Genomic DNA, 26938 nt, shown 5'->3' with positions numbered 1-26938 from the left:
GAAAACATGAGATCGCAGCGATCGCCACCGCGGCTTTACCTCAGGGCGCGCACCCCTCCCCGCCGGCGACACCGCGGGCGGCTGGAGCCGCTCCGGGCCCGCGGCGCCGGCTCGGGGCAGGGGTGAGGGCTTAGCCCCGGCGGGGGCCGTGAACGGAGAGGGGCCGCGGGCTGAGGGGGAGGGCGGCGGCGGGCAGCCCCGCCGGGCTCGGTGCCGCATCGCCCGGCGCCGGCGCCGAGGAAGGGGAGCGGGAGCGCGGGCCGGGCGCTGCCCGGCGGCGGGGAGCAGGGGGCCGCGGCGGCGGTGCGGGGAGGCGGGGACAGGAGCGAGCGGCCCCCAGCCGCCGCCGCGCCCCGGCGGGGAGGGAGCGGGAGGAGGGCGCTGGGCGGCCCGGTCTCGGTAGCCCCATCCGCGCTCCCCCTGCCCAGCCCCGGCCATGAATATGTAACTCCCCTCTATTTCCCGAGCTCCATTGCGGAGCCTGCCGCTCGCCATATTGTGCTGCTGGGGCTGCGGCTGCACCGCCGGCAAGAGAGGGCGGCGAGAGGCAGCGGCGTAGCCCGGCGCGGCGGCCTGAGGCGGGAGCCCGGCGGGCGGTGAGCGCGGGGCCGGGGCGGTCGCGGTCGCTGCCGCTGGGTCTGTCCCCCTAGCGGGGCAGGGGAGGGTGCGGAGCCGCCGGCTGCGACAGGCTGCCCCGGAGGGGTGTCTGGTGCCGGCAGCGGTGCCCGACCCTGGCGCGGGGGAGGCGGAGGAGGGGCTGCGCCTCCGTGAGGTGGTTGTTATGGCGGGGCGGGGGTGTCCCGCAGCGGGCTGCCCCCCAGGTTTGGGGGGCTGCCCGGGAGCAGCCGCCGTCAGGCTCCGCCGCCCGGGCAGTGGCCGCGCAGGTGGGTGCGCTGCCCGCCCCGGCGTGTGGCGGCTCCGCTCGCTCGGAGCCCCCCGGCGGGTCCGGGCCGGGGCCGCTCGCCCCCCGCCTGCCGGCCACGCATGCAGGGGGCTGGGGGGCTGCGGCGGGGCCCTGGGACGAGCTCCGACCCCTTCTGCTGCCCCTCAACCCGGCGTCTTCGGCGGTGCTGCAGGGCCGCGGGGAGCCCCGCAGCCTCAGCCCTCCCCGGGGGCCGGCGTGTGGCCGCCAGACCCGGCGGTGCGGGAATATATGTGTGTATATATAGATATATATATGTGGGAGGGGGCAGTGTGTGCACATGCACGCGCTGGAAGCTGCAGGGAGAGGTACCATGCACAGCTGCCTGTCACAGCCGCATACCTAACACCAGCCCGGGGAGCGAGGCATTGCCCAGTGCCTTACTTGGGAAGGGAGAGCCGCAGAAGAGAATCACGAGCCGTTATTCTCGATTCTGTAAATTGCCGCTGACTAAAATACAGTATTTGGTGTGATTTATTGCTCTGCGTTCCCAGTCTTTTGTTTCTCTTAAAGCCCGTGTGCATCACTGTGCTGAACAGTGTTCGCAAGGCGTGATGCTGGTAAACTGGTACTGGGAACGACCTGGCTGCTCTTGTGAAAATGTCATCGCTTCCAGCAGGGCATCAGGTGGAGAAAAACACTGTGTCGGGAGCTGTCGATGTGTCTCATCCCTTCACACTCGCTCTCACTCCTTCTGATGTGAATTTAGCACCTGTTTCTTGCCAACTTTTATACTCTGTGGTAGCTAGCTCTTCAAAATCCTTTGCCTTCCTGGGACCCGCCCCATGGCATATTCTGTATATGAAATGAACACTGAGCAACATTCTGCTTCTTGGGATTTTTGTTAAGCTGTTTGTCAGACCATCTTCTATGGAAAAATAATTGGATCAAGTGCCTAAATCCATAGAAATCCAGAGGACAGCTAGTGATTTCCAGTATGATAAATTGTAATCCAGTCCTGTTTGGAAGTGGTTGTAGCTCTCTGTAATAACTATGCATTGCACACAGGCTTTTAAGGATTAAAGGAAACTGCTTGCATTTGAAAAAAAAACTGTGACTGGTGTGCAGGGGTAATTATTTTTGCTTGGGGAAAATTCTTTAATCAAATATGCCAGTCATTCAGTGACAAAGACTCAATTTGTCATAGGAGTTCCCTGCAGAGGTACTCTCATTTGTATTCATCTGTGTTTTCATTAAAAACTTCTGTAATGAGATAATTTGACTTTTTAATACATCATGTCAAGCTCAGAGCTGGCATTCAACTTGTCAGCTAAGACAGGGGCGCTCACTTTGAAAGCAGTGGATATCGATAAGCAGTGTGTTTTGCATTAAAAGATACACTTGTTTGAAGGATTAGCTTTGTCAGTTTGGAGATGGGAGGAATTTTCACTGGACAGATGTTAGCATGAGCTGCAGTGTCAGGCAGCAAGCTTTGTGGCTGGATCTGGCGCCGTTACAATACACTTCAGTGATGACAAGTTTAAAACATCTTTAGACCTCATTGACCCTGTGAATTGTATTTACAGTGTTTAATAAATACCTTATTTCTGCATTCAACTTCATAATAATAGCGAGACACAGATTTTGCATTGGAGGAGTTTAACTTCTTCAGTGGGTAAAATTTTGACCTTTTGCTTCCAAGCTTTGAAGCACCAGCCCTGCTGTAGCTGCCAAGAAAAGCACTGCCTGTCGTGTCTTAGTTGAAATAGTACACGAGCGCTAGTGAAATAAATTGCATGGGTCTCCCTTTATCAATGACGCTGTGTTTTAAGAACGATGTATGTTGAGTATAAAGACTTGGTTGGGCATCTTGGTTGATGAGAGCAGAATTCTGACATTTTCAGGGCTGTGTTATTGTTAAATAGAAATATGATTGGTGCTTATAGGAAAGGCATCAGTCTTATATGGGAAATAGATGTTGGGATTGTGAATTTCTTCAGCTTTGAATGTTTTTTTCCCTTGCTTGACAAAAAGAATGCAATGCAGGGGCAAGGGGAAGGTGGGGGAAAAAGGAGTTTCAAAAAATGAGACGTAAGTTTGCAACTGCTCAGTTGTATTTTTTTTAAAAGGAGCACTGGGTCTGCTCTTACTGAAGCACCAGTTCAAAGAACATGTATGAAGTATCAGAGTAAAGGGATTCCTTCCACTTCTTTTTTTTTTTTTTGCCTAAATACCCTTTACCTATTTTTTACTGAGGAGATCAGTTTATTAATGATGCAGGAAGGAGAGAGATTGGAGAAGGGATGTTGTTGAGCCCCAGCTTGGTTCTGCTTGTTGATGAAAATAACTGGCCTTTGAAGCTGACCTTAAATTCTTAATTTTCTGAGGAATGAGCAGCGTTCAGTATTATGGAGCTGTTTAGACTTGTTGCAGTGGAGAAATACTTTAGGAATTATCCCTGTCTGCCCGCTCCCCGCTTCTGGATGTGGAGCTTTCTTGCAAACAGCTGGGAGTTAGCAGTAGTATTCAGCTAACTAATTAAAAACCTAATCCATTCTTTACTCTTCACTACTCGGGGATAACATTAAACAATTTTGTATGATTACTGGGTTTAAACTGCGTAAGTACTGCTCCTGTAGTACTGTTTACAAAATGTACAGTTTTATTTGAGAGAGTTCTTAAAACACAATTTATTCTTAGCTGTCACCCAGCTTTAGATGAAAGCTGTCTGGCTGCCAAATTAACAATTTTGTTTCTATATGTTTATGTCCTGAACCCAGGACATAATAGCTATTAAGTCAATCATACATAAGATGACTTGAGTCTTTCTTTTTGTCTCTACAGGTGTTGCGGGGGAGTTTATTTTCTGTTTATTAATAACCAAGCCATCTTTTGTTCTCATTAAGAGAATAAAAAATGACATCACTATTGGTTGTGGCTAGCTAGCTTCACTGTGATAACTAGGTGAGACATTTTTGTGACTATTTAACATACCTCTGGAAAAACTGAAGACCAAACATATATCTTGATCTGACGTTCTCAGAATTTCTCCCACAATATAAACTCATGAAAATATTACTGCTTACTGCCATTTATATTAATAAATGTGATGGATAGTAAGTATGTTGTATGCTGAAGAGAAGGATAATGAAGTGGCTCACTTGACGTGATCCCAGTAGCCCCGGGGAGAGCAGTATACCTGAATTGCAGTATATTTGGCTTCAGCTTCTACAATGTTTCCTAAAATTTGTTTAGGAGCATCTTGGATCCTGTAGCACTGTAACAAAGCAGCCAAAGCAGTAGTCCAAGAAGCTGATGAGCAGGCTTTTATGTTTTCTGCTGGTGGAATGCAAAATAACAAACACACGTTGGGTTCCCAATGGAAGTGAAAGCAGATCTGTGCTGGCTCCTCAAGCATTGCGGTTCAGGGTCTATTGTGATCATTTCTATGTGCCTTCAGTTTTAGACTGTCTTGGCAAGCTGGGCTCAGGAGGGGCATCTGTGGGTGGGAAGAGCCACCGCAGGGCAGGGAGCAGGAGGTGCAGCCCTGAAGAGTATTCTAACAGATTAAATATGGAAGTAATGTATCCGTTCTGTAGCTCCTGTTTGTTAACATCGTGGTAAAGTTATCTTCGTGTTTGCAGTCAAAGTACAGGTTTTTGATGTTGGTGGTGCCTAACACCACAGCTGCCAGGAGGGAACCTGGAAGCCTTGACTACACTTACCTCTGACAGGAGTTTGGTTTTGTTGTTTTTGATCTGAGTGAGCATTGTGTTGTATTAAAACTGCAAAGTCCTGAAGGTGAAATTGAATCAGTGTGTTTCATTATCACCACCAAAAGCAGGTTGAGCTGTCAGGCAAAAACCAGCTGTGGGTTGTTGTTTTTTGGGGTTTTTTTTTTTTGGTTTGGTTTGGTTTTTCCCTTGGTGTAACTGTAGCCGTAGAAGTGATTTCTGCCAGCAGTCACCAGTCAAGGACTGCGTTTCTCCACGTTTGCAGTGTAAAAACTAAAAGTAGAAGACCTGTCTTCCAGAGACCTAACCTTTGCTGCTGAGCTGTTAATGGCATTTGTGGGCATGGGAAAGATCATTTGAATTGTAGTGCAAGTACTTTCATAGGATTTCTATTAAAATGTATGGCAAACTGAAAGGTTAACAACAGGGTTACTGAAGTGATCAAATTTAAGCTTGTTGATTGGAGTGGTCAATTCTTGCTTTCAGCAGCTGTTACTTCAGGGAGAGGGCAAGGAATTGGCTAGCCTCGAAAAATGTGCCAGAAGTGCTGTGAGGGTAAGAAAGTACTGTAGAAACAAAAGCACTGGTTCCCAAGCATAATTCTGTGGGGAGGGGGTGCGCTGCACAGTAGCAGGGTACATGGTGTTCTGATACAGTCACACCCGTGTAAATGCAGTCTTTTACTGCGTACTGTGAGGTCCAGTGCACTATAAACATGCTACTAGAGAATGAATTTTAAAAAGGAAAAAAAAATATTGTTTGATTAAGAATATCCTAAGGCAACGTGTATCATTCCTGGCCTGTTTGTATGTATTTAGTTGCTGTGACAGATTCAACTTTTCTGGTGTTTGAAGGTTTACTTTTGTTTGCTCCCAAAAGTTTTTAATCCTTTATCCTTCCTGCTCTGATCTGATACAGCACTGAAATGAATTTTAGGCAGGGTTTTAGAAAGGCATTTTTGCTTTTCTCCTTCACAGTTGGTTATTAATTCTGAAATCTAAGGTTGAAAGAGCTTAAGAACTTCATTTTTTAAAACTCACTTATACACACAGTATAAGTAGCATGCTTCATAAAACGAGAAACACTGCATAAAATTTAACAACTAACAGAGAAAATAGCAATTGTGCTCACTCTGTCAGAGTGTCAGAGTTCTGCTTAATATTGTTCCTTCACAGGGCTAAATTATGGCTTGGTGATAGCTGTTTTCCTTTTCATGTGAACTGTTGGTGCAGGTCTTTGGCACGTTTGAGGTCAACTGCTTGCCTGATCTATTGACCCACATCAAGAGTGAAAAGGTACTGTTCCTGTAACAGATTCGTTTTGGCTGCTGGCAGAAGGCATTAATGTTTTATCGTATTTTAGCACTCACTTTTCACGAGGTATAGATGGTGTGAAAGGGTAAGTACCAGAATTTTTTAGCTTTAATAATTAAAATAATCTTACTACCTGTTGCATTAGAACAGTGGGCAATGTTTGCTTTTTTTTTTTTTTGGTGTTACCAAAACCTGAAGAGTTTTCTACTTAATCCCTCTGAGATTAAAAAAAACCCACAACCTAAGCTTTTTGATTTATAAATAGCCTGGTTTTGAAATGTGATGAGTTTGAGCATTTGTAGGTATGACAGCTAGAGGGAGGTGGATGAATTCCGGACTACCTGGAGGCAGCTAACATGATATAGAGGGAGTTCTTTGGCAACAGTATGATAATTTTATGTATTCCAGTTTTTGTAGCTGAAGAGATGCCCAGGAGGGTATGATACAAAACCATAAATAAGATGTTGAACGCTAAGGACTGAGATTATTGACAGTAATGGAGCGATCCAGGAGGCAGTGTGAAAAGGCTATTGATGCTCATTGCATGGAATATAGAACTCGTATAGAATAAACTCAGATTTGAGCATCAACTACGTAAGAGCAATGTACTTGAACATACAGTGCTGATATGCTGTTACACTTCACTGCTATAAATATACAGAGAAGCACCAATTTAAAATCAATTACTATTGTTACATCCAATACATGACTGTTCTTAACACTGTGATTAAACACACTTGAGTATGATCAGAAGTTTAATTTGGTAGGGGTTTTTTTCAATTCCTTAATGCTCTTAACTTCTAAAATGGGAGGATTTTCCCTCTTCGGTCACTTGTATTAACATTAGATTCATTAAATTGTTCCATAGATGTACATATGTATAGCAGATGGTTTGCATGAGGCCACAGCACAAAGGTTTCTAAAGGCCAGGATGAGCAGCTTGACGGCCAGATTGGAAATGCTGCCATACTCCCTGGATCAATTCATTTCAGGTCCAGTAAATTGTGAATGGCAATTAACCGCATAAAAAGATCCTATGTCTTAAGGCACCAGGCAAAAGCTTTCTTCTTGAGGAAAATAAATACAGTGAAGAAACTGTAAAAGACCATGTGCTAGCAAAAGCTAGTGGGTTTCAGAAATGCCAGTGTTATTTTCTTTCCCCTCTGTTGGATGTCATCTGTCTGGTAGCCTACTGGATGTTTGATAGTCACAGCATTAGGTGTCGTTACTTCATGTTCGAGAGAGGGTTGGGGTTTTTGTGTGTGTTGAAGAGAAATGCCGGTTAAGCTTATGGGGCAGGTTGTGGGAAAATGGGGAGTTCGGGACTAGTTGTCAGGAAAATGAAAAACTCAGAACCAGTGTGATTGAGAGGGACAGTCATGGTGGGAAAATGTCTGTAGTGTTACCGACTGTTGAGGCAGTTGAACTGCGCCGATGCCTCAGATTTCTTTGCATTCCTCAGTTTTATTGGCTGCTTTGGGACATTTTTGAGGTTGTGGTCTTGAATTAATTTTGCAGCCTACACGCCCCCCACACCTGGTAGTGCTCTAGGGCAGAAATGAGGTTGTCTCTCTTTACTAACTGCTGTTCATAGACTGACAAAAAATGAATTTTTCAGTTTGACCATCTGAAAATGCAGAGCTTTATAATATTTGCTTTGGGAATAAATGCAGTTTCCCTAATTCTCATGTACTTCCAGTGCTGAGTGCCATCAAATAACTTCTCATGTAGTCACGTCCCTTCCAGATGAAAAGCTTTGTTATTGAAAGTAATGGGATAACAGGAAAAAATATTGATCTTTCTAGGGTGACCTTTACAGTGGATTTCAGTAAGCTTCACACTTTTAGAAATCTAGACTCAGTTTTAAGTGGAAAATGAGAGAATCTGACAAACAGTCTTAAAGATCATATGCTTCCAAGCAGCCTGTAGAAATGCATACTTGAAACTTGTAATACGCATTCTGGTGACACAATACTACTAAGAAAAGGAGAATATGTTATTTTTTCATACAGAACAGGCTGTATTTGTATTTTAAATGTAGAACTTGGCACAACCTTGAGTGTGGGGAACATCTGGCATTCATGTATGTACAAATAGTTCTGGTTTTATTATAGTTAAATTGTTTTCTCAGCCATAGTGGGGCTATATTGATATAATAGATCAAAACATTTGAATGTTAATCTCTTCATTTACTTTTGTCCCTGCCCATGGCAGGGGTGTTGGAGCTAGATGATCTTTAATTTCCCTTCCAACCCAAACTATTCTATGGTTCTGTAAATAAAGTAGGAAAATAGGATGGCAGAGAACCAGAAGCAAACATTGTTAATTGTCAGATTGGTTATCACATTGTGTTGATTTCTCAGTGTGCATGGTGCTATCCTTCAAGTGTAACTGAAATTGGAATGACTTAAAGTAGTGAAAGGGTAGTCCTGCTTTAGGTTGTTTAATCACATTAAACATCGACCGTAACATGCACCACAGTCATATGGCCTGCATTAATACACATTATTATTTACAGTAACGTAGCCTCAGGCTAGTCCCAGCCATTCTTTATTTTCATACATTTTTATTCAGACTTAGTTTCTGTTTATTTTTTTAGCTCAAAACCAGGTTTCCAGGTTTGCTCTGTAAGAATGAAATACCGAACCCCTTCAGAATAGATCTAGGGAAAAAAGACAGAGGATTAACTGTATGAGTGCCTATGGCTAATGGCTATAATGCCTGCCTTCTTCACACAGTGGAAAATGTGGTCTTTGTACCCTTGTGCAGTTGTCCAGGGAAAAGTGTAAGGGCAGCAGCTGAGTCTGCGTTGGAGGCAGACGGGTTTCTGTCTGGGTTGACGTGAGTTTTGCTTTTGCAGTAGGTTTGGAGGGACATGGAGGAGCGGAGGCTTCCTGCAGCGCCTGGGAGGCTTTGGGTGGTTGCAGGGGGACAGAAGGGTGACATTGCCTTTCCTTGGGGCGTTTGGGAAGGAGCTGGAGGAGGACTGTGCTGGCATTTGTGAGGATGTGGGGGGGGGGGGGGAGTGAAGGTTGTGATTAGGGTTGTAATGATGCGGGTGGTTTTAAACACGCACCGTCAAAGCCCAGTTCAGGATCCGAGGGTGATGCCCTGGGAAGAGTCTGATTCTTATTTCTCAGCAACACTGTTGCCCCGGGAGCTGCTGGTGTGCTGATTTTGTGTCTTTCATGGAGCATGTAACAACAAGCTCGAGCAAGGTTTCTTGCTCCTTGTTTGTTTGTTGGGGTTATTTTTTTTGTTGTTTTTTTGTTTGTTTGTTTTTTTCTCTAGTTCAGTGTTTCTGTCTCACAAATACAGTCCAAGGACATGTTTGTTTGCAAGCTGATATATTGTAAGGGTGGAAAGCATGGTGTGAATATTTTTTATCTGTTATCAGATTTGACTTCTGGAGCATGTAATTGCTGTTTGAAGTTTCAGCTTCATAGCTTCTATTAATTTGGCGTCTTTAATAGTCTTTTAATTGGCTTTGATTGTGCTTTGCAGATGATAGACTTCTAGTTAGTGTGTACAAAAGTATTTTAAACACTGGCTTTGTGTAAGTGTAGCTAACCCCTCATATTTAAATGTAGTAGGCATTTACAAAGGAGTTCACTGACAGTACTGCAGAGCATTAACTGACAGTGTTTGGTAATAATTTTGAAATTAGCCCATGAATGTACTTCTAGGTGTTCTGTGATAGTAACTGAAACTATTGCCTTGATAACATTTATTTTGTAATCTGTATCTGACCCTCATAAGTTTGCAGATTGACTAATCCGTCACCAATTACAGCTCTATTCTAACAGCTACAAATGTTAAATTTGGGCAGATCCCTTCAGCTCTCAAGAGACCCACTTTTCAGTAGGTCGTCTAAACCCAAAGCATTTTTGCTTGCTGTTGGTCTATTTAAATGTGGGTACAGGAGAAAGTGGATTCTCAAAAAACATGTAGTGTTTTGGGGCTTATTTGTTAATTTTCCAATTTATACAAAAATACCTGGTTGTGAATTTTACTGCTGGTTCCACAAGTTCTTAGAAGATATCGAAGGAAAATGTTCTTTTTCTTAAATATGCGGTTATATCATGTGTTTACAGAAGAAACTCCCAATTTAGGCAGACCTAATGGATATTTTCTATAACATACTCGGTATCTGAAGTTCTAATTCCATTGTTGCTGTTTTCATACAGTTCAAACAAATGGATTCTACTTTGTATAAAGCTAGTGGTCACTGTAGTCCCTTCTGATGTTTCTTTTGGGGGTAAGGAGGATGTTTGTGTGGTCATAGTCAGCTACATAGACTGTAAAAGGTGTGTGGAGTAGAAGGTCATGTTCAGGTTTCTTCAGCTTTTTATTATGGCAGCGGTTTATTGGTTGATTACTGTTAGTTGCCATCGGCTTTTCTTGGCTGTTTCACTTTCTATACAGCAAAACTAAGTAAAAATGTTTCCGATCATGAGATAAACCCATAATTAGAATAACTGGGGTTGGAAGAGACCTCCAGAGATCATCTAATACAACTTCCTGGTAAAAGCAGGGCCAATTAAATCAGGTTGTTCATGGCCACGTCCAGTGGAGTGTGCCTGTCTCCGAGCGTGGACATCCCACAACCTGTCTGGAGAGACTTTTTATTAGTGTTTTGCTGTAGCTTTATGCTTCCAGTACAGAATTAGTTTCTCGTGTGAATTGTACTGATCAATGCTTACTCTGTCCGTGTGCCTTTTGTCATGGCAAATAGGTTCTCATTTTTGGTTTTGGTAGGTTATGTACTTGTTGCTTTATGTCTGGCTCATGGTATGAGTCTACAGCACAAGCTCCTAAAGATTTTAAATGGGCTTTAATGACTGTAAGAGATAATGATGGATACCAAACCATATCGTATCTCTTAGCTGTCTTCAGGACTGACAACTTGAGCCTTCCATGTTGGAGATGAGCTGCACTACAGAGGCACTGTGTTTTGATTGCAACTCTGAACGTGAATCAATGAGCTTGAATTTGTTGCTAGCGTAGATCATGACTGATTGTGTCAGAAGATGATTGTACACGTGGCAAACGTAATATTGGATTCAACTTGCAAATAGAAAGAAGTGAAGATCTTCCCAGTAAGGGATGTTGTGACATTGAACTTGATATTGGGAGGACAAGGACTGATAGCTAATGAACTAAAAACACTTGAGCAAGACATTCCTCTCTCAAGTTTATCCCCTTTTGAGATCAGTATGTAATTGTAGTGAGCGCAATATAAACTTGCAGAGAGGCTGTTTGAGGAGTGGTGACGATACAAGTCAACAGGCAGGAGAGGAAGGGGAGGCATGGACAAACGCGGTGACATACTTGTTCAGGATCATCGACCAGTTAATTTCAGAGCTGGGAACAAAATGAGCTCCAGGCCAGAACCTGATTCGGCTGTCTCCCAGGGATTTTGACATCTAGGGAAGAAAAAAAATAACTTCAGAAAAGAGTGAATACTAAAAGTACTAGATTGTAATCTAGTACTAGTTGTCCTAGATTGCTTAACATCCAGTTGTAATCTGAGCTGCTAGTGAACTGCAGTGAAGATTAATCCCTTCAAATAGTGTCTGTCTATTCAGAACTGTATGGGGTTTGTTGGTTGGTTGGTTTTTTTTTTTCCCAAATTGAGCTCTTAGGCAGAAAGTAAAAGCAGAAAAAAAAAAATCAGAGTGCTTTAACTGAACAAATTGAAATGAATGACTGAATTGAATACTTTGTCAAAATACGCAATTTGTCCTTAATGCTAGTGACAATATCAGAGAGAGTAAAACGTAAAACTCTAATCCTGTTAAGCTTCCAAGTAGCTGCACTATGATACCTGTTTTTACAAGAACTAATCCTTTGGAAAAAAAAATGGGAATGGTTGAAGGTGCTGTTGAACTTGGCATACCAAATAGAAGCCTAACTCTCTTACTGTTTTAAGTCTAAATATTTACCTTTAAAACTTCGAACAAAAATCACTTTCTAAGGATTTAATACTGTGTAGAAATGTGTGTATTATTTTTTTTAAAGAGCCTGGTGCAATTTTTTTCCCTCAAAAGTGTTTTTTCATGGAAGTATTGGGAGATCAGTAGGCGAGTGTGAGTTAAAAGGCAGCTGGTGTGGCTGTGGCCACACCTGAGCTGTGTTTGTGGGTTAGCTGTTCCAGCTGCTTGGTACTATTCCACCGTTTCTGTGATCTCAAGGTATTCTGACACAACCACACATGCAGTTGCGCTTTAGCCATTGCCTGGGCTACAGTAGGCACTGCAAAGTGTTTTGGAGAATAACTCCGGTTGTGTGGGATCTCTGGTGTCCAGTAGAAAGTCCCCTGCTCCCTGGTTAAAGCAGAACCGCTATCAAGTTAAGTTCCAAGCTAGAGCTAAGGAAATCTTGAATTTTCACAAATGACAAATTTTGAGAAATAAGATTAAGGAGTGATTATACATTGGTGAATCTAAGGGTGGTACATCTCTGAAAGGGTAAAGTAGGGCAGCGCAGGAGCAGTGATGCGGCTGCTGAGCTTCTCTTTTGCTTTGTAGCCAGTACAGCCTGCCTGCCTGCAGCGCTTGACTGTTCCGAGGTGTATTTGCTGCCAGTTGGATTTTATTTTTACTGGATGGTTTCGGGAATGGGATACCCAAATACCCAGTCTACTGTGACTCACAGCTACATTTGAGCAAATAAGTGTCTTTCAGTTATAAGAGCTTGTAAAGTGGATGTGGTGTGTGACAAGTGTGGATGTTGCTCTGCTGGAGTTTTGCTCTAAGCGTGCTGGAAGGACGCTCCAGCATAAATTCCCCGGTCACTAAGCAGGCAGGAGGTCAGAAAGGGGCCTTTTCTGATGGAGTCCTTCATAGTGCGATTTTTTTCCTATAACTGTCTGCCTGTTCTCCAGGAACAAGACTTATTTTGTTGTAATGTTTTTAGGCCCCAGCCATTTGTCTTCAAATTTGTTTTGGAAAATAGTCTACAGATGGATGAGCACAAAGAACGAGCTTGCATAAGCCCTGTTTTCCAAGGAAATCAGGCTTAAATAGCAAGGCTTTCAAATGAAGTGATGCGATGCTTTTTACTGAAGCCGGCAGACTCATCTCACAGCTCTAGTTAGGGAGCTATTCAACTTGGGGACAAAGTTTGGTTTTCTAAAAGTCGATCAAAAGTTTCCAAAGCGCTTTAAGAACAGCACAGGTGTATCTTGTTTTCTTTTGGTTTTGATGCTCTGGCAATGTGGAGAACTGAGAAACATCCTGGGTACAAAGGAATAAAATTCTACGTGTTCTGATAACCTTCAGCCATCTCCCTGTTTAATCTTCTGGTTTTCTTCTGTAAAAGACACAAAGCAACTAGGTAAGTTTTATGACTAAATGCTAAATGTTAGCTTGTTTCCCTCTTTTTGTATGCTTTTTGGAACTGGGGAATGACAAGGAAGCAAACCTGAAAAGATTCATAACGTCTCTGGTTCTCAGATTTGTCATATGTTCTTCTGGTTATATCAGGTGGCTCTTGCTTTGATAATGACAGATGTGCGCACTCTGTAATTACAAAGTTTGTGCTGGAGTTTTACTGTGCTTGAGGACCGAGTTGGTCTGAAGGACTGCAGGTGTCCCTGTTGGTTAGGGGGGGGGTTTTGTTTGTTTTTTTTTTTTTAATGGCTGGCAGGAGTAGCCCTCTGGCTATAGCATAATTCACAACAACTAGTACTTGTTAGTGGCTCTGGGAGAAAGATGTTTGATCTACCTGCAGGAATGTGGCTTCTCCCCTTCATACCGCCCTGTCATCATTTGACTGGTTGCTTTCCTTTTATATCCAGAGGGTATAAACAAGGCATAAAGGTAAAAAAATGATAGAAAGTATAAAGTCATGATATGTTGAAGTTTTTTGCAAAAACTTAATGATGAAAGGCTCACAGGGGTATCTGACTTCACATTGCTCCTAATGCTGGCACATGTAACCTATGAAGAGATCCCATTGTCTTTGTTTATAAAGTGGAAAAGATCTGAAATGTTGAATATGTATTAATATGTTTCAGTAGGTTTGAATTGACCATGTTTCCAGCGTTCCTCAGATTTTGACTTCACATGTACCAGGGGCAGAGGAGGTGTTTGCTAGTGATAAAGCGCACTCTGTGGATCTCTCCAGCTTTCCGCTAGCTTTAAGGCCAGTATTTTTCCTCTTAAAATCTGAGACTGCTATCACTGCAGACCTTAGGGTGAGAATAAAGCACTCAGCATCTTGGATTAGAAGCCATTAAAATAAAGATGGTCAATTATTTATCATGACACTTGTACCCTGTCTTCTGCAGTGTAGCCTCAGGCCTGTAGGGAAGGTTGCAAAATAAATGATAGTGTTAAGACACTTGTTCTCCAGATTAATAGGTTTGCTGACAGTCTGGCATCTGGAGAGCTGCTGTTCTGTGTCAGCAGGTGTAAGCGTGCAAGTTTGGGCAAGATACTGCTTGTGCTTGCGATGATCTCTTTACCTGGGGCCGCTTTGATGGGCTCTTTACTGTGATGGAGTTGCATCATGTTGGGAGCCGGGTTCTCTTTTAAGAGAGGCTGGATTTACTGGGGTTTAGTTGTCTTAATCTGCTGCAGTCTGACTGAATGCTTCAGCAGATTTTTGGGGAAGGGTGTGAATGATTAGCAGCTGTGTGAGTTTCTTCCAGTAGCTGAAATGATAGTTAAATGTGTCAGCTTTAAAAGCACTCAAGAGTAGTATCCAGTGCAGACACAGAATAATAATGTTGGGTCTCTGTCGGAACAACCCAGTGGCACCAACGCATAACAAAAGTCCTCACCCTGGAGGACTTGACTTCCCAGAATTACCTTAAATGATAGGGGAGATTAGAACACAGAAATACTATTTCCTTTCTTTGCCACTAGTATGCTTCTCAACATTGCTTCTCTGCTGAGATGTGTCACTTAACACCATCATTAAATTCATACCTCTGAATAATTTAAATGAAATACCTGGAATTCTGACAGGACAGTGCAATGCTTGGCCAGACTGGGAGCTGGCAGCCTGCAGCAGGGTTGTGGTGGCATGTCACTCTTCATGGGGAGGTGAGGTCCTAACTGGACATCTTACTTTCCTGATCCACACAGAGAAACATGTCTCTTGTGACAAGTAAACTGTATTTTTAGGGCACAATATTTGTATAGTAAAAATTGGAGTTGACAGTCCGTCATCTCCTAATTATTTCTTTTGATGCCTCTTCAGATGCTTATTACTTATTAGACGTAATAGTGGACGTGGCTACTTTATGTCAGGCTTCCACCACCACCTTTTTTGGTAAAGTAAGAAAACTAATTTCTGTGCTTGGGTGAAAGTAGATATAATAATCTTTGCTGCACTGCTTCTCTTGCTTTTCCCTCCACAATTAATTAAAGCTTATAAAGTAACCTTGTTCTCCAGAGAGGTTGACCCTTTCATGTAGAGCTTGATGAATCAAAAACTGGATTATAATGTAACTGGTAGATGGCAATAGGATCTGCATTTGGCTGCCGATTTCAAGGGTCTGAAATACAAACCTAGATTTAAAAAAATTAAAGTGATAAAAAAGGAAGAAAGTGCTTCTGCTTTTCCCACCTAGTAGAAATGTCTGCAACTGCAATCTTGCCTCTTACATAGTTCCATTCATTTTTTTAAACATACCCCACAGTCTGAGATAAGTTTTCCTTCTTCTTAACGCAGGTAGTTTTTGAGAGATGGGGAAGATTGCCCCTTCTTCCCCAGTGAGAAAACATTTTCTGTTCAGAAACATCATTTTCTTCTATCATTTTGACCCAACTTTCTTTCACATCAATGGTGACCATGTGTGGTCGTTTTGCCTCATCTCATATGATAATCCCAGAATTTGGATGGGAAAGCATGATGGTTTCTCTGTGTTGTTTTTGTGTGTGTGTGTGTGTTTTTTAATGAAAAGGTGATGTGTGCCTTTGCCTGTAAGCAAATTCTGCAGCAGTGGTTGTGGAGTGTATCAGTCATCTGTTGATGCGGTTAGTTCTAGCTCTGTCCATTTCCAGGAATGCCTGTCTACCACTACTGATTAAAAAAAAAAAAAGAAAATGGAGAACCCCCTAGTAATGTGTGTATGATTTGGGTTTCTGAAACTTAAAAACTTCTGACTTTGTCCCCCAAGTCATTGCAAATGAGGTGCACATCTGCTGAAGCCCAGCAGGACTCACAGAAAAACTGAACCTCTTGGTTGAAATGACCCAGCAACAATCTTCCAGCGTTCTCTTAACTTTTGCTAACCCCTAGCGATGCATTTTCAGGAGGAAAAAGGAAGGCATTATAGTGAGCTTCCAGTGAACGTGTTTAGCTGGTTTTCTGTGTGTGTGTACAATTTGGACCTTCCACTTGGTTAGGAAGTAGACTGTACTTGACCCGTATGCACGTTTGTAAGTGGATGTTTTATGGATGTTTTCCGCATCAGGTGGCATTTGCAGCTTTCACATCACACAGCCAAAGTTTTATGGCCTTCAGTTCTATGTCACTTTTGTTTAACAACCTTAATTGATTTTCACAAAGTGTTCATGGCTGACTGACTGCCTTAATTTTTCTGGAGGGGTGCTGGGCATGGAGTTATCCGCATGGCATACAGTGGAGCCTGGTACTTGGATGAACAAGTGTTCCCCCTGTACTTCTGCTTTGTTGGCACAGAGACTGCTGTGTCTGTGTAGACCCGGGGGCTCCCTGCTGGCCGGAGGAGCCTGCCTGGGAGGGGAGCTGGCTCCTGCCCCCAGATGTATGGGACTCTGCAACTTGTTTCTCTTTTTCTTCCCAGCCATGTCTCAAGCCGTGCAGACAAACGGGACGCAACCTTTAAGCAAAACATGGGAGCTCAGTTTGTACGAATTACAAAGAACACCTCAGGTAATACGTGCTTGAGAGCTGGCCTTTATGGCAGGGCTTTCTTTTATACTCTGTAGAATGTGAAGCTTGATGTTTAAGATTTTCTTTTTCCTTTAGGACTAGTGTTAAATGCCTATTCTAAACGATAGAATATATAAAAGAAAAAAAAAAAAGTCTTTCCAAACCAAAACCTCTCCCATAATGTTAAAAAAAAAAGTTTCATCTTTGCTTTTTTTCCCCTTTCTTTAGCAGTATGGGTATGTGTGCTTTACGTGGTTATATATGTGTCTGGGTTTGTCTTTTGACTATGTTTCTCTTTAAAAGAATAGTACAACATGCAATCTTTGTGAGGAAGTTACTAAATTCCATTAAAGAACTTTTACGTTGTTTTACACTAGGAAGCAATCACCGATGGCTTGGAAATAGTGGTGTCACCCAGGAGCCTGCACAGTGAACTGATGTGTCCCATTTGTTTGGATATGTTAAAAAACACCATGACGACAAAAGAATGTTTGCATCGCTTCTGTGCTGACTGCATCATTACAGCCCTCAGGAGTGGGTATGTAAATATTATTACAGGGAAAAGGGGTTTCACTTGAGATGAAAATGTGATTGAGAAAATCCTTGAAGTCCTGGGGTACTGATGGGGAGCAGTTCCTTGCCTGTGCACTGCAAGTTTCTGCACATCTTCTGTATTTCACTCTTGTGTGTTCAGCCAGCTGTGGCAGATCCAGATCTGGCTTTTTCCTCATGAAAAATCATCCCATAACTTTGTTTCTTGCAAGGAGTTGAAAACCTCTTTTTTCTTTTTTTTCCTTTTCTTTTTTTTTTTTTTTAAGATCCAGTAAAAGCAAAAAAACCCCACCACCTACATTACTTACAAAAATTAGTCTTGCCTTTTCCTAATAATAAATGTCAAATTGTGTGGCCCTTCAGCAGTAGTTCTGCTTTCAAGCTTCACTACCAAAACAGCCTATGCTAAAGGACAAATATTTTTTCTTGTATTTTTCAGTTACAGGTCCATATTTCCCAAAAGCTATAGAATTCTGCAGTTATCTATTTCTGATAATGGCAATTACCTGTGGTCAGAGGTCACACTCAATTTGCTGTGCCTGTGTAAATTCTGATGAGTAATTAACAAGAATACATTAGAGGGAAACAAGAAAACCATCAGCAGTAGACATCAGTGTTTCAGCTACGGAGGCCTCTTCCTCTTACAGCAAAAAAATTGGGTGAATCTGATGTTTTAGTTAAACGAGAACAAAATGGTAGGAAGGACAAGGCTTTTTAGTTTTCCCAGTAGTTAGTACTTGAACTATAGAATAGTTCCTTAATCTTTGTTTTATCCTCTGTGTGTTAGAAAGACTATGCCTTAATATAATTTGCACTAGACATGCATTTTTTTCTTGGTGAAAATCCAGCCAGACGGTTAAGGGAAGGAGCAGTTTGCAGAGTGGAACTTTTAAACTCTTTGGTCTAAATACAGTTTAGATACATATATCTAAAAACTAGACACATGTTTGGGGTTTCTGTTTAAATATCTGTAACTACCTGATCTGTCAAAAGATAGACGCCCCATTCCAGATTTACTGTAAATATCAAGTTTTAGTGAGCACTTTGACTATGAATTGCAGCATTAGGGCAGGCTTTTGTTATTGCAGGAGAGTTAGTATTGTTTTCTTCCTTCTTGTTCATGTCCAGCAACAAAGAATGTCCCACATGTCGTAAAAAACTAGTTTCAAAACGATCACTGAGACCAGATCCAAATTTTGATGCTCTCATCAGTAAAATTTATCCAAGCCGAGATGAATATGAAGCTCATCAGGAGAGAGTGCTAGCAAGAATCAGCAAGCACAATAACCAGCAAGCTTTAAGTCACAGCATTGAGGAGGGATTAAAGATTCAGGCCATGAACAGGTACGTAATCCATGTCACTTGTCCACAGGTAACCTTGTTTGCCTTAACACTAAAAATACACTGTCTGTCCTCACTCCCTGTATAGCTTGATATTCCTCTGCTCTGAAGTCTGCCAAACTAATTTGTAACCTTGGGCAAAATAATTTTTAACCTTTTTTCTACTAATAGAAACCTTTGTATTGCTCCCTGCCACTTCTGTGGCAGCCTGACGTAGACATTTCAGCCTAGCTTTACCAAATTATAGCTATCACTTCTTCAAAAATAAACTGTAATATAGTGAATCCTGTACAAGTGTATAACCTTTACATGTAAATAAATGCACTTAATACCAGAGCTTAGGTTTTAGTTGTGACTTAATTCACAAGGCTGGAATATATATGGTTTTTACACAGTAGTGAAATCCAGGGGATGCATTTAAACCTAAGAGAGCCATCTGGGAAAGAAGCCCCAAACTTCATGTCATGCTGAATCATGGTGTGATTTATATTTTTAATCACCTGTGGATTCATGTTTAGATCAACGTAATGGTCTGAAGTTGCCTGAAAAATAACTGTATGAAGTTAAAAAATTTCTTACATGTTTAAAAGGTGTTTGAGGGATAGGAAAAAAATCCATAGTTTTGTCTGTGAGTATATTTTCATAAGAAAGAACGAATTATGGTCTTTTTTAAACTTTAAATATCTCTGAAGAACCATTTAGTGCTTGTGTGTGCATATGCCTGACTCCTGGCTTGGTGGGGACCGGGAGAGGGAGGAGTTGTATGAGCCTGTGGGCCTGTGTTGGGTGAACTCTGAGTGCAGATTAGTGTTTATTTGTACCTGTTTCTGACCAGGTTACAGAGGGGCAAGAAACAACAGATTGAGAATGGCAGTGGAGCGGAAGATAACGGTGACAGTTCCCACTGTAGCAATGCCTCAACACACAGCAATCAGGAAGCAGGGCCTAGTAATAAGAGGACCAAAACATCAGATGATTCTGGGCTAGAACTGGACAATAACAACGCAACTGTGGCAATAGACCCCGTAATGGATGGTGCTAGTGAAATTGAATTAGTTTTCAGGCCTCATCCAACCCTCATGGAGAATGATGACAGCGCACAGACGAGGTAAAGGTCTCCTATTCCTCTTCATCTATTCTGCTGTTATTTTTTGGTGCTTTTGTTTTCTATCGCTTCTTGGGGCTTTTTAGATTCAATTTACTTTAGTCATACCACATCATGTTTAACCATATGCACTCTTTCCCTCTTTCTGCTCCAAGTCAGGTAGATGGTACTGCTCAACTATTACCCAAAATACAGCAACGATCTGTTTTAAGCCTTTGATCACAATAAAGATAGTTTTTAAGGGTTTTGTAGTGTTGCAGTTCACAGCAGGTGCTAGGATGATGGTATAGTATCAGTCCCTTTTCTAAGATTCTTTGGGAATAAACAAACCTTGTGTAAGTGTCAGCAGTTTTCAGAGCTTTGTGTCAGTGGGATTTCTACGCTGGAAGCTTTTCCTGGCATTTTTTTCATGATCCAGTCCAAGCACAGACTGCAGATTTTGGATTACAGCAATGAGCAGTCTCAAGGAGTTTCCTCAGGTCTCTTCCTGGTGCTCTCTCCTAATGAGACATCTCTCTGTAGTGTTTAGAAATACATTATACGCTTCAGCCAGCTTTTCTTTTTTTGGTTTGAATTGCAGGGGAGTTCTGGGGGGGTTTATGAAAGGCAAAAGGAAGGCTAAGCTTCTGGGAGAGGCCTCTGCAGCATTTGCCAGCCTTTAATTCTTGCATGAATAATTGAAGTGAGAATGGTTAGTGAGGCAATAAGGAAAAGTAACGGGGAGCAGAGGTGCGGTGTGTCATGTTCGTAGCTTGCTCCTTATGGTTTTCTGTCCAGGCACTTCAGACTGTATCTGTGCTTGGAAGATTTCAGCAGTCATGAGTAGTTCTCAAACCCCTTGGCAACATGTTACAGGTTTTTTGATTTTGAGCAGATGACAGTGTAGTGCTGTCCTCTCTCTACAAAGAGCAGGAAGGCCTGTGGGAGAAGTGTCAAAAATATGTATGGGCACTTTGGAACAATACAGTTTGCAAAGTTGCTTGCGTGTCTTGGGTGAAAGCAATTAACACTGTTTGTGAACTGTCTTCAAAGGCCTTTTCACGCTTGATGCTTAATATCTGGGGGTGTTCCACATGTCTTTTTCCCATACCTGCAACTCAGATGTCTGATTATCTTTGTGGTTGTTGTCACAGGTACATCAAGACCTCAGGCAATGCCACCGTTGATCACTTGTCCAAGTACCTAGCTGTGAGACTGGCTTTGGAAGAGCTTCGTAGCAAAGGAGAATCAAACCAGATGAACCTTGACACAGCCAGTGAGAAGCAGTACACCATTTACATTGCTACCGCCAATGGGCAGTTCACTGTAAGTAGAACTTTTAACTGAGAGTAAAACTGAGCATCAGCCATCTTTGACACAGGTTCCATTAAAATCCACTCAGTTGGACTTCTCCTGAGTTGGCTTAGGTGTAGAATTCATAACACCATGTTTTAGGTGTAGAATTCAAAACACCATGTTGTTTATTTAGAAGCAGAGCAATTGCTTTTTAGGAAAACTTATACAGCAAAAGTTTGGTTAGTAGAAAAGGAGAGAAATAAATTACTTGGGGGGGGGGGGAAATCCAGGGATGCCAGCAACTACTAGCTGACTCATGCCATTGTTTTACAGTTAAAATGGAAGAGGAAAAATACTACTTCATCTGAGGCTCTTGTTTCAAAAGCAGATAGCTGTAGCACCAGGAAGCGTCTACTGTTAGGTGGCGTTTCTCCACGTCTGTGTAGGCTTCCAGTATTCTACTGTGTATCAGCTGTGAGTACACTTAACGGAAGAATCCCTCCTCTTGGTTGCTGCCTTCAGAATACACAGATAAAACAGCAAGGCAGCATCACAGTGAAATTGAACTCTGAGCCTGCTCTTGGCTTGGGCGTTTATCTGAACAAAAGTCTTCTGGTTAAAGAGACGGGCAAATGCTTTGCAGTAAAAGTCTGTTTCAACAGCTTTCAAACACGACTACAGATTGTCCCTTAGAAGCAGAGATGCTTTTGGTGTAAATACACTACTACTCCCTCTGTAGAGAGAGCGGAAGGAGGAAAACTGAAGTTTACTTTATTTGCAACTAATACTCACTTTGCAGAAGTGTGTTTTGGTGCTGTTTTAGTGAGATCAGCAGTTCAGAATCGCTTGTGTTGTGGGGTTTTGGTGCCAAGTGGCTAGCTAGTAACTTGTGCCACATTATTGGCGACTTCTCCAAGTTCAGCACGTTTCTCCGATTTACGTAGTCTGTTTCTACAGCACTACCCGTGCAAGCCATCGGTTACTTCATTTCTGTTTTGGTGTTCTCTTCTAGGTATTAAATGGGTCATTTTCCTTGGAACTGGTCAGTGAGAAGTACTGGAAAGTGAACAAACCCATGGAACTGTACTATGCACCAACAAAGGAACATAAATAAGCTGTGGTGGAAAACCGAGATGGGACTAACTCTTTTTATAGCTATGACTTCTTTAATATTAAAAAGAAGGCACCACCATTATCTTCATGGACAATACACATGATGCCTTCAGGCTCTCTCAGTATACTTATTAATATGATTAGACAGTATTCTGGGTTGTATTTAATTTAGTCTTTGGTTTGGGCTTTTGGTTTTTCCCTAGGAGACTAAATGACCTTCTCCAGTGCATTCCAGTGTTTGACATGCTTTTTTGTTCCTAATGCATGATAACTGAACGAGTGTTCCGGTTTGGAATGTCTTAATTTTGTCCAGGTAAATCTGGATTTCTAATACATTTGACACAGTTATAGTAGCCTCTGTGAAGTATTGAGCATTGGATGGCTGAGTAAGTCTATTCAATAGTAACATATGCCAAGGAATGTGTTAAATGTTGTAATTTGCTAATGGTTATCCATATAAAAGATTGGTAGAGAATTGATTTCTGATAGTCTTGCAGCTAGAGGTAATCCGATTCCCTAGAAAAGATGTATTAATAATTTTCTTGTGAAGAGAGCTGTAGTGAGAAAGCGGACACTTTTAAAACCTTGCCGTTTACTGGGCTTAACACTTCAGTGCAAGGTGATTTATGAGATTGGTTTGCTTTTTAACAAATATTTCAGTCGAGAAAACTCCCAACAACCTAACCCCGTAACTCCTCCCTGTGTCGAACACACCAATCTTGATGCATTCTGCAGTTTCCCGACTGGCCCTGTTGCAGTGTTACCCTGTCCTCGCAGGCTTCACTGAAGATGATCTCTTGGAAGTTCTCTGCTCCCTAGAATAACAAATTTGCATTGTGAATGTATTGGAATGTTCTCTAAAGAACTGTCCTGAAAACTTTTTTTTTTTTTTTTTTTTTTAAGCAAATCCCCAAAATTCCAGCACACAGACTTAATGCAACATTGAAATGCTTTGCTTTGTGGAATTTCTGCTACCCCAGCTGTGAACTTACCTGGGCTTCAGTTTGAGTAGGGAGGACTTCAACTGTAAGCTGCTCAAAGATTTTAGGTTTCTGTTTTCTTTTCTTTTTTTTTTCCTTTTTTTTTTTTTTTTCCCCCATAGCTTTAACAAATGTGGCTTAGCACTTTGGAAGATGATTTTAGTACTTGACAAAGTTTACCATTTAGTGTCTTAAATTTAGGTTCAAGTTTTAAAAAACTTGGCAGTAGGCTGTTGTGTAGAAGTCCAGTAGCTACTCTTTATTTGCATGTTAAATTCCTCTCCCCTTGCTCTGGACCTTGCTGTCACTTACTGGGGGTTGCTTTACCCACTGGCATTGTGTCCTAAGGGAAGTGACGCCACCATGAGATTCCCTTTGCTGTAAGACTTGCTGATGAAGCCTTCACCCATTTGCACCTGAAGCTAGCAGGAAAAGTTGCTATGATAGGTGGGAATACACTTTAAACCGTACGGTTGTGCTCCTTCTTTGTCTTGCCTGTAGTTAAGACTGGTTTTGGCATGTGGTACGTAAGTATTCAGATGCTTGGGGATTCTCTGGGGAGGGAAATGCCCTTCCATCACTTCTTTCAAGCTTAGCACTTGTAAAAATGTGTCCATTCCAACTGATGTTTCAGATCAGCTTTATCCCAATGTGAAAACTGCACAGGCTTCTTTGAGTGACTTTTATAATTTCCTTTTACTGGAAACTTTTTTGTGTGTGACATGAAATGGCAGTTTCCAGGCCCCAGAATGCCGAGGGGGCAGCTTTCAATGACATGCGTTATTCATGACTTTCTGGTGAAATGTTGCATTGTATAGACTAGTAGTGCATGTCCACTAAGTATAATCTGGGGGGTGGGGGATTATAAATGCTTTAAAATTTACGGGGAAACTTCTAGATTAGTTGCAGCATACCTTCCCATTGTGATAGCTAAGGTAATGTCCAGTCCCTTAAGCAAGAGAGGTGTTTGTGAAGCTGAGCAGTCTGTCTAGGAGCTGTCTGTCACTTTGTCCCCAGTTCTTTAAAAAGAGTGGGAGAATGTGAAGCTTTTATTTTCATGTTGTAGTGAATTTACTGAATATTTATGTTCTTTAAATATTATATATATATAATGTAGTTGTTTGATTAAACCATTGATTGCACTGTGACTCTTAGTGCTATAAACTATTTTATTTTCAAAATGACTTTACTCTTCCACCTTTAAAGCCATGCTACGTTAGGTATGGGTTAGCCTAATAGCTCTAGTAGCCAACTAACTCATTCTCAAATTGACAATAAAAGCAAAAATGTTATCAACAACCTGTTGGAACTTCCAGTGTTGCTTCCTCTTACAGTTCATAAAGCAAGCCCTTTGGACAGCTTTTGTTTGCTAATGCTGCTGTGGTTGTGGTGGCCAGAAGGGCGGGCGAGCAGGCACAGCTGACCTCCACCAGCGTGGATGCAAGGCGTCTGGCCGGAGCACTGTTAAAAGTCCCTTGAAAATGACTGAACTCCCCTGGGCATCACATGCTTTGAATGAGACAGAGGCGCAGAGAAGACGGCGGCTCTTCCAGTCATAGGTGCTGGTGTGCCAGTGGGAGCCTGTAGCCTGAGCAGCGGCGTCAAGGGGGTTCACAGCACTCGGGTTAACCCCAGCAACTCTGGCTGCCTTGAACTTGTTAAGCAGCTTCAGCAGAAAACAGTGTAGGGTAACCAACAAATCACTCGGGCTAAGGTACTTTATTAAAAAAAGTCATGTTCTGTTCCTTTCCTTGTTTTATTTCTACAGCTACTACAACTTTTAACCAGAAGGATGCACCTCGAGTTAAGAGGCAATGCTTGTGTACAGTAAGCATAGGGTTTCTTGAGATGTACTGAACGTAAGCCATCTCTGATTGCAGGAGGTTCCTCTCTGCCTGTACTCCCACTGCTCGCTGTGCTGACACTGATCTTCAGAGCCTCCTCTGAACAGCTTTAACTCTCTTAGAAAGCTTCCTTCAATCACAGCTAAACAGAAAACACCCAGAGCGCTCACGGGCAGTGGCTCAGTGCTGTATGCAGCGGGTAGGTAAACGTGTTCCTCAGCTAAAAAGCATCAGAGGTGCCACTGTACTACCCATACTGGTAACTAGATCATATCCCAAAACTTCATTTTCCATCATTCTCTGGTGTTTGTCTTCCAGCATGCTGGTCAGCTGATAACCTAACACTGATTTCAGTACCCTAATGGTTCCAGCATTTACTCAGTTCTGATTTCTGTTGAGCACAAGCCACTTGCATTTAACACCTCGGTGCAACAAAGATTTGTGGCATGCTGAGGGTTTGTCATTAGTGATGGTGGCACAGCATGCATGGCAAAGTACTATGCCAAGTATCAGCTCAAGCTCAGTGCTACAACATCGGCCAGCTCTAAGAATTTCAAGAGAATCAGCAGGAACCTCGGCCACCAACACCTGCATTATTCTGATTTTTCTTCTCCTGTATTTACTTCTTAACAGCCAACCATGGCAATATGGATTGCTGATCACAGCAGCTTTGGGTCATGCTGCTGGGCACAGAGCGCTCTGCACTGCTGTGCTGTTAGTGACTTGTTTTGAGATGCAGCCAAGCAGACTGCTGTGCTCCCCAAACCCCATTTCCATGCAGCATGAGAACAATGTAGTAGTCATACCGTCTAATAGAATCAAGAAATAACAAGGAGAAGCCCTTAAACAACAGCCTTGAACCAATGCTACTGTTCTGTTAACTCATCAGTGCAGGGCTGACCCTACCTGATGGGTAACTGAGACAACTAATTGAACAGAAGAATTCTCATAGGCCTGAGTAACAAAACACTGCCTTCTGGCCACTTAAACCAGGCAAAACTCCCTGTCCCAGATTGTAACAGCTCCTGCCCATCTGACAGAAGAATCAGAATTGTATGGCCAAGCCCGAACTTTGCTTTCTCTGCTCCTCCTGCTCTGCTACAACCACCAAGGAATAGTTGCTTTGACTTGGAAAAGCTGCACAGTACCTTCTGTTACTTGGGAGGAGCTGTAAAAGTAATTGAAAATATTTCCCATAACAGGCTTCAGTTAAACTTTTGTTTTAGCCTACTTTACTATTATACTTTATCGTTACTACTATAATTGGAACACCATCTTTTGTTCCACTTAACTGACTTCATGACTGATTCTATCCCACTTAAATTGACACTGAAGTGAGCAGTGTGACATCTGCAAGCAAAACTTAGCAATGGTGTCTCTGCTTAAAAAAAATAAATGCTTAGTTCCGAACTAGAGAACACTAACTTTTCTTTCTCCTATTTCTTTTTCCAATTTGATCCCAGGTTATCTTTGGAAAAGAACCATAAACACCGAATTTCTGAAGGAAGCTTAGATTGTTGCTGTATCACTGCTGAAGTACATTCCATTATCCCTTTAGTGGTAATTTTATTTTTATTTTTTAATTAGGGCAGAATGAAAATAACTCATTACCAAAGCAGTCCTGAATTTAAGATGGTATAAGAGGCAGTAACTTAACTCTGGCCTGATGGGAGCTTAGGAAGTTTTGCTTAATAAGGAGCGTATCAGTCACGTTACTCTTGGTTGGCACTCAGATGAGAGGCAATACTCTTACTGTGACATTTCAGAGATGGGCAAGAGTAATAACCCCTCATATCCTGCTCTTAGAGAGCCTGGCCCCCACAGTGTTAAGTTTGAGCACCAGATCTGTGAAAAACTGCATCAACTACTTCGATTGTGATAGCTATTCCCAATTCAAGTGAAATAGACAGAGGTGTCTGAACAAAGTTTGGGAGAAAGGAAGGACAAAGT

General features: G+C 42.3%; 1 protein-coding gene and 1 long non-coding RNA gene across 4 annotated transcripts; both read left to right on the top strand.

Annotated features, from left to right (window-relative positions):
* Positions 1-24889, top strand: RNF2 (ring finger protein 2). 3 transcript variants are annotated; one of them, XM_040610062.1, is made up of 7 exons: positions 1-122; positions 16690-16778; positions 17156-17316; positions 18459-18674; positions 19507-19779; positions 20910-21081; positions 22064-24889. In XM_040610062.1, the coding sequence occupies exons 2-7, from the start codon at positions 16692-16694 to the stop codon at positions 22163-22165; spliced, it is 1011 nt and encodes a 336-aa protein (XP_040465996.1). In that variant the 5' UTR covers positions 1-122; positions 16690-16691; the 3' UTR covers positions 22166-24889. The 3 variants fall into 3 exon arrangements, with proteins under 3 accessions (XP_040465996.1, XP_040465993.1, XP_040465995.1); XM_040610059.1 differs by lacking the exon at positions 1-122 and adding an exon at positions 403-596; XM_040610061.1 differs by lacking the exon at positions 1-122 and adding an exon at positions 12896-13247.
* LOC121095373 lies at positions 5819-26918 on the top strand. Its single transcript, XR_005830078.1, has 3 exons — positions 5819-5828; positions 6318-6322; positions 26826-26918. It is a non-coding gene; the product is annotated as an uncharacterized LOC121095373 (long non-coding RNA).
* The last annotated feature ends 20 nt before the right edge of the window (positions 26919-26938 follow it).

This window comes from Falco naumanni, chromosome 11 (assembly GCF_017639655.2).
Source record: "Falco naumanni isolate bFalNau1 chromosome 11, bFalNau1.pat, whole genome shotgun sequence".
NCBI lineage: Eukaryota > Metazoa > Chordata > Aves > Falconiformes > Falconidae > Falco > Falco naumanni.
Note: the sequence above shows the minus strand (reverse complement) of the source record. Positions and strands in the feature narration are given on the sequence as shown.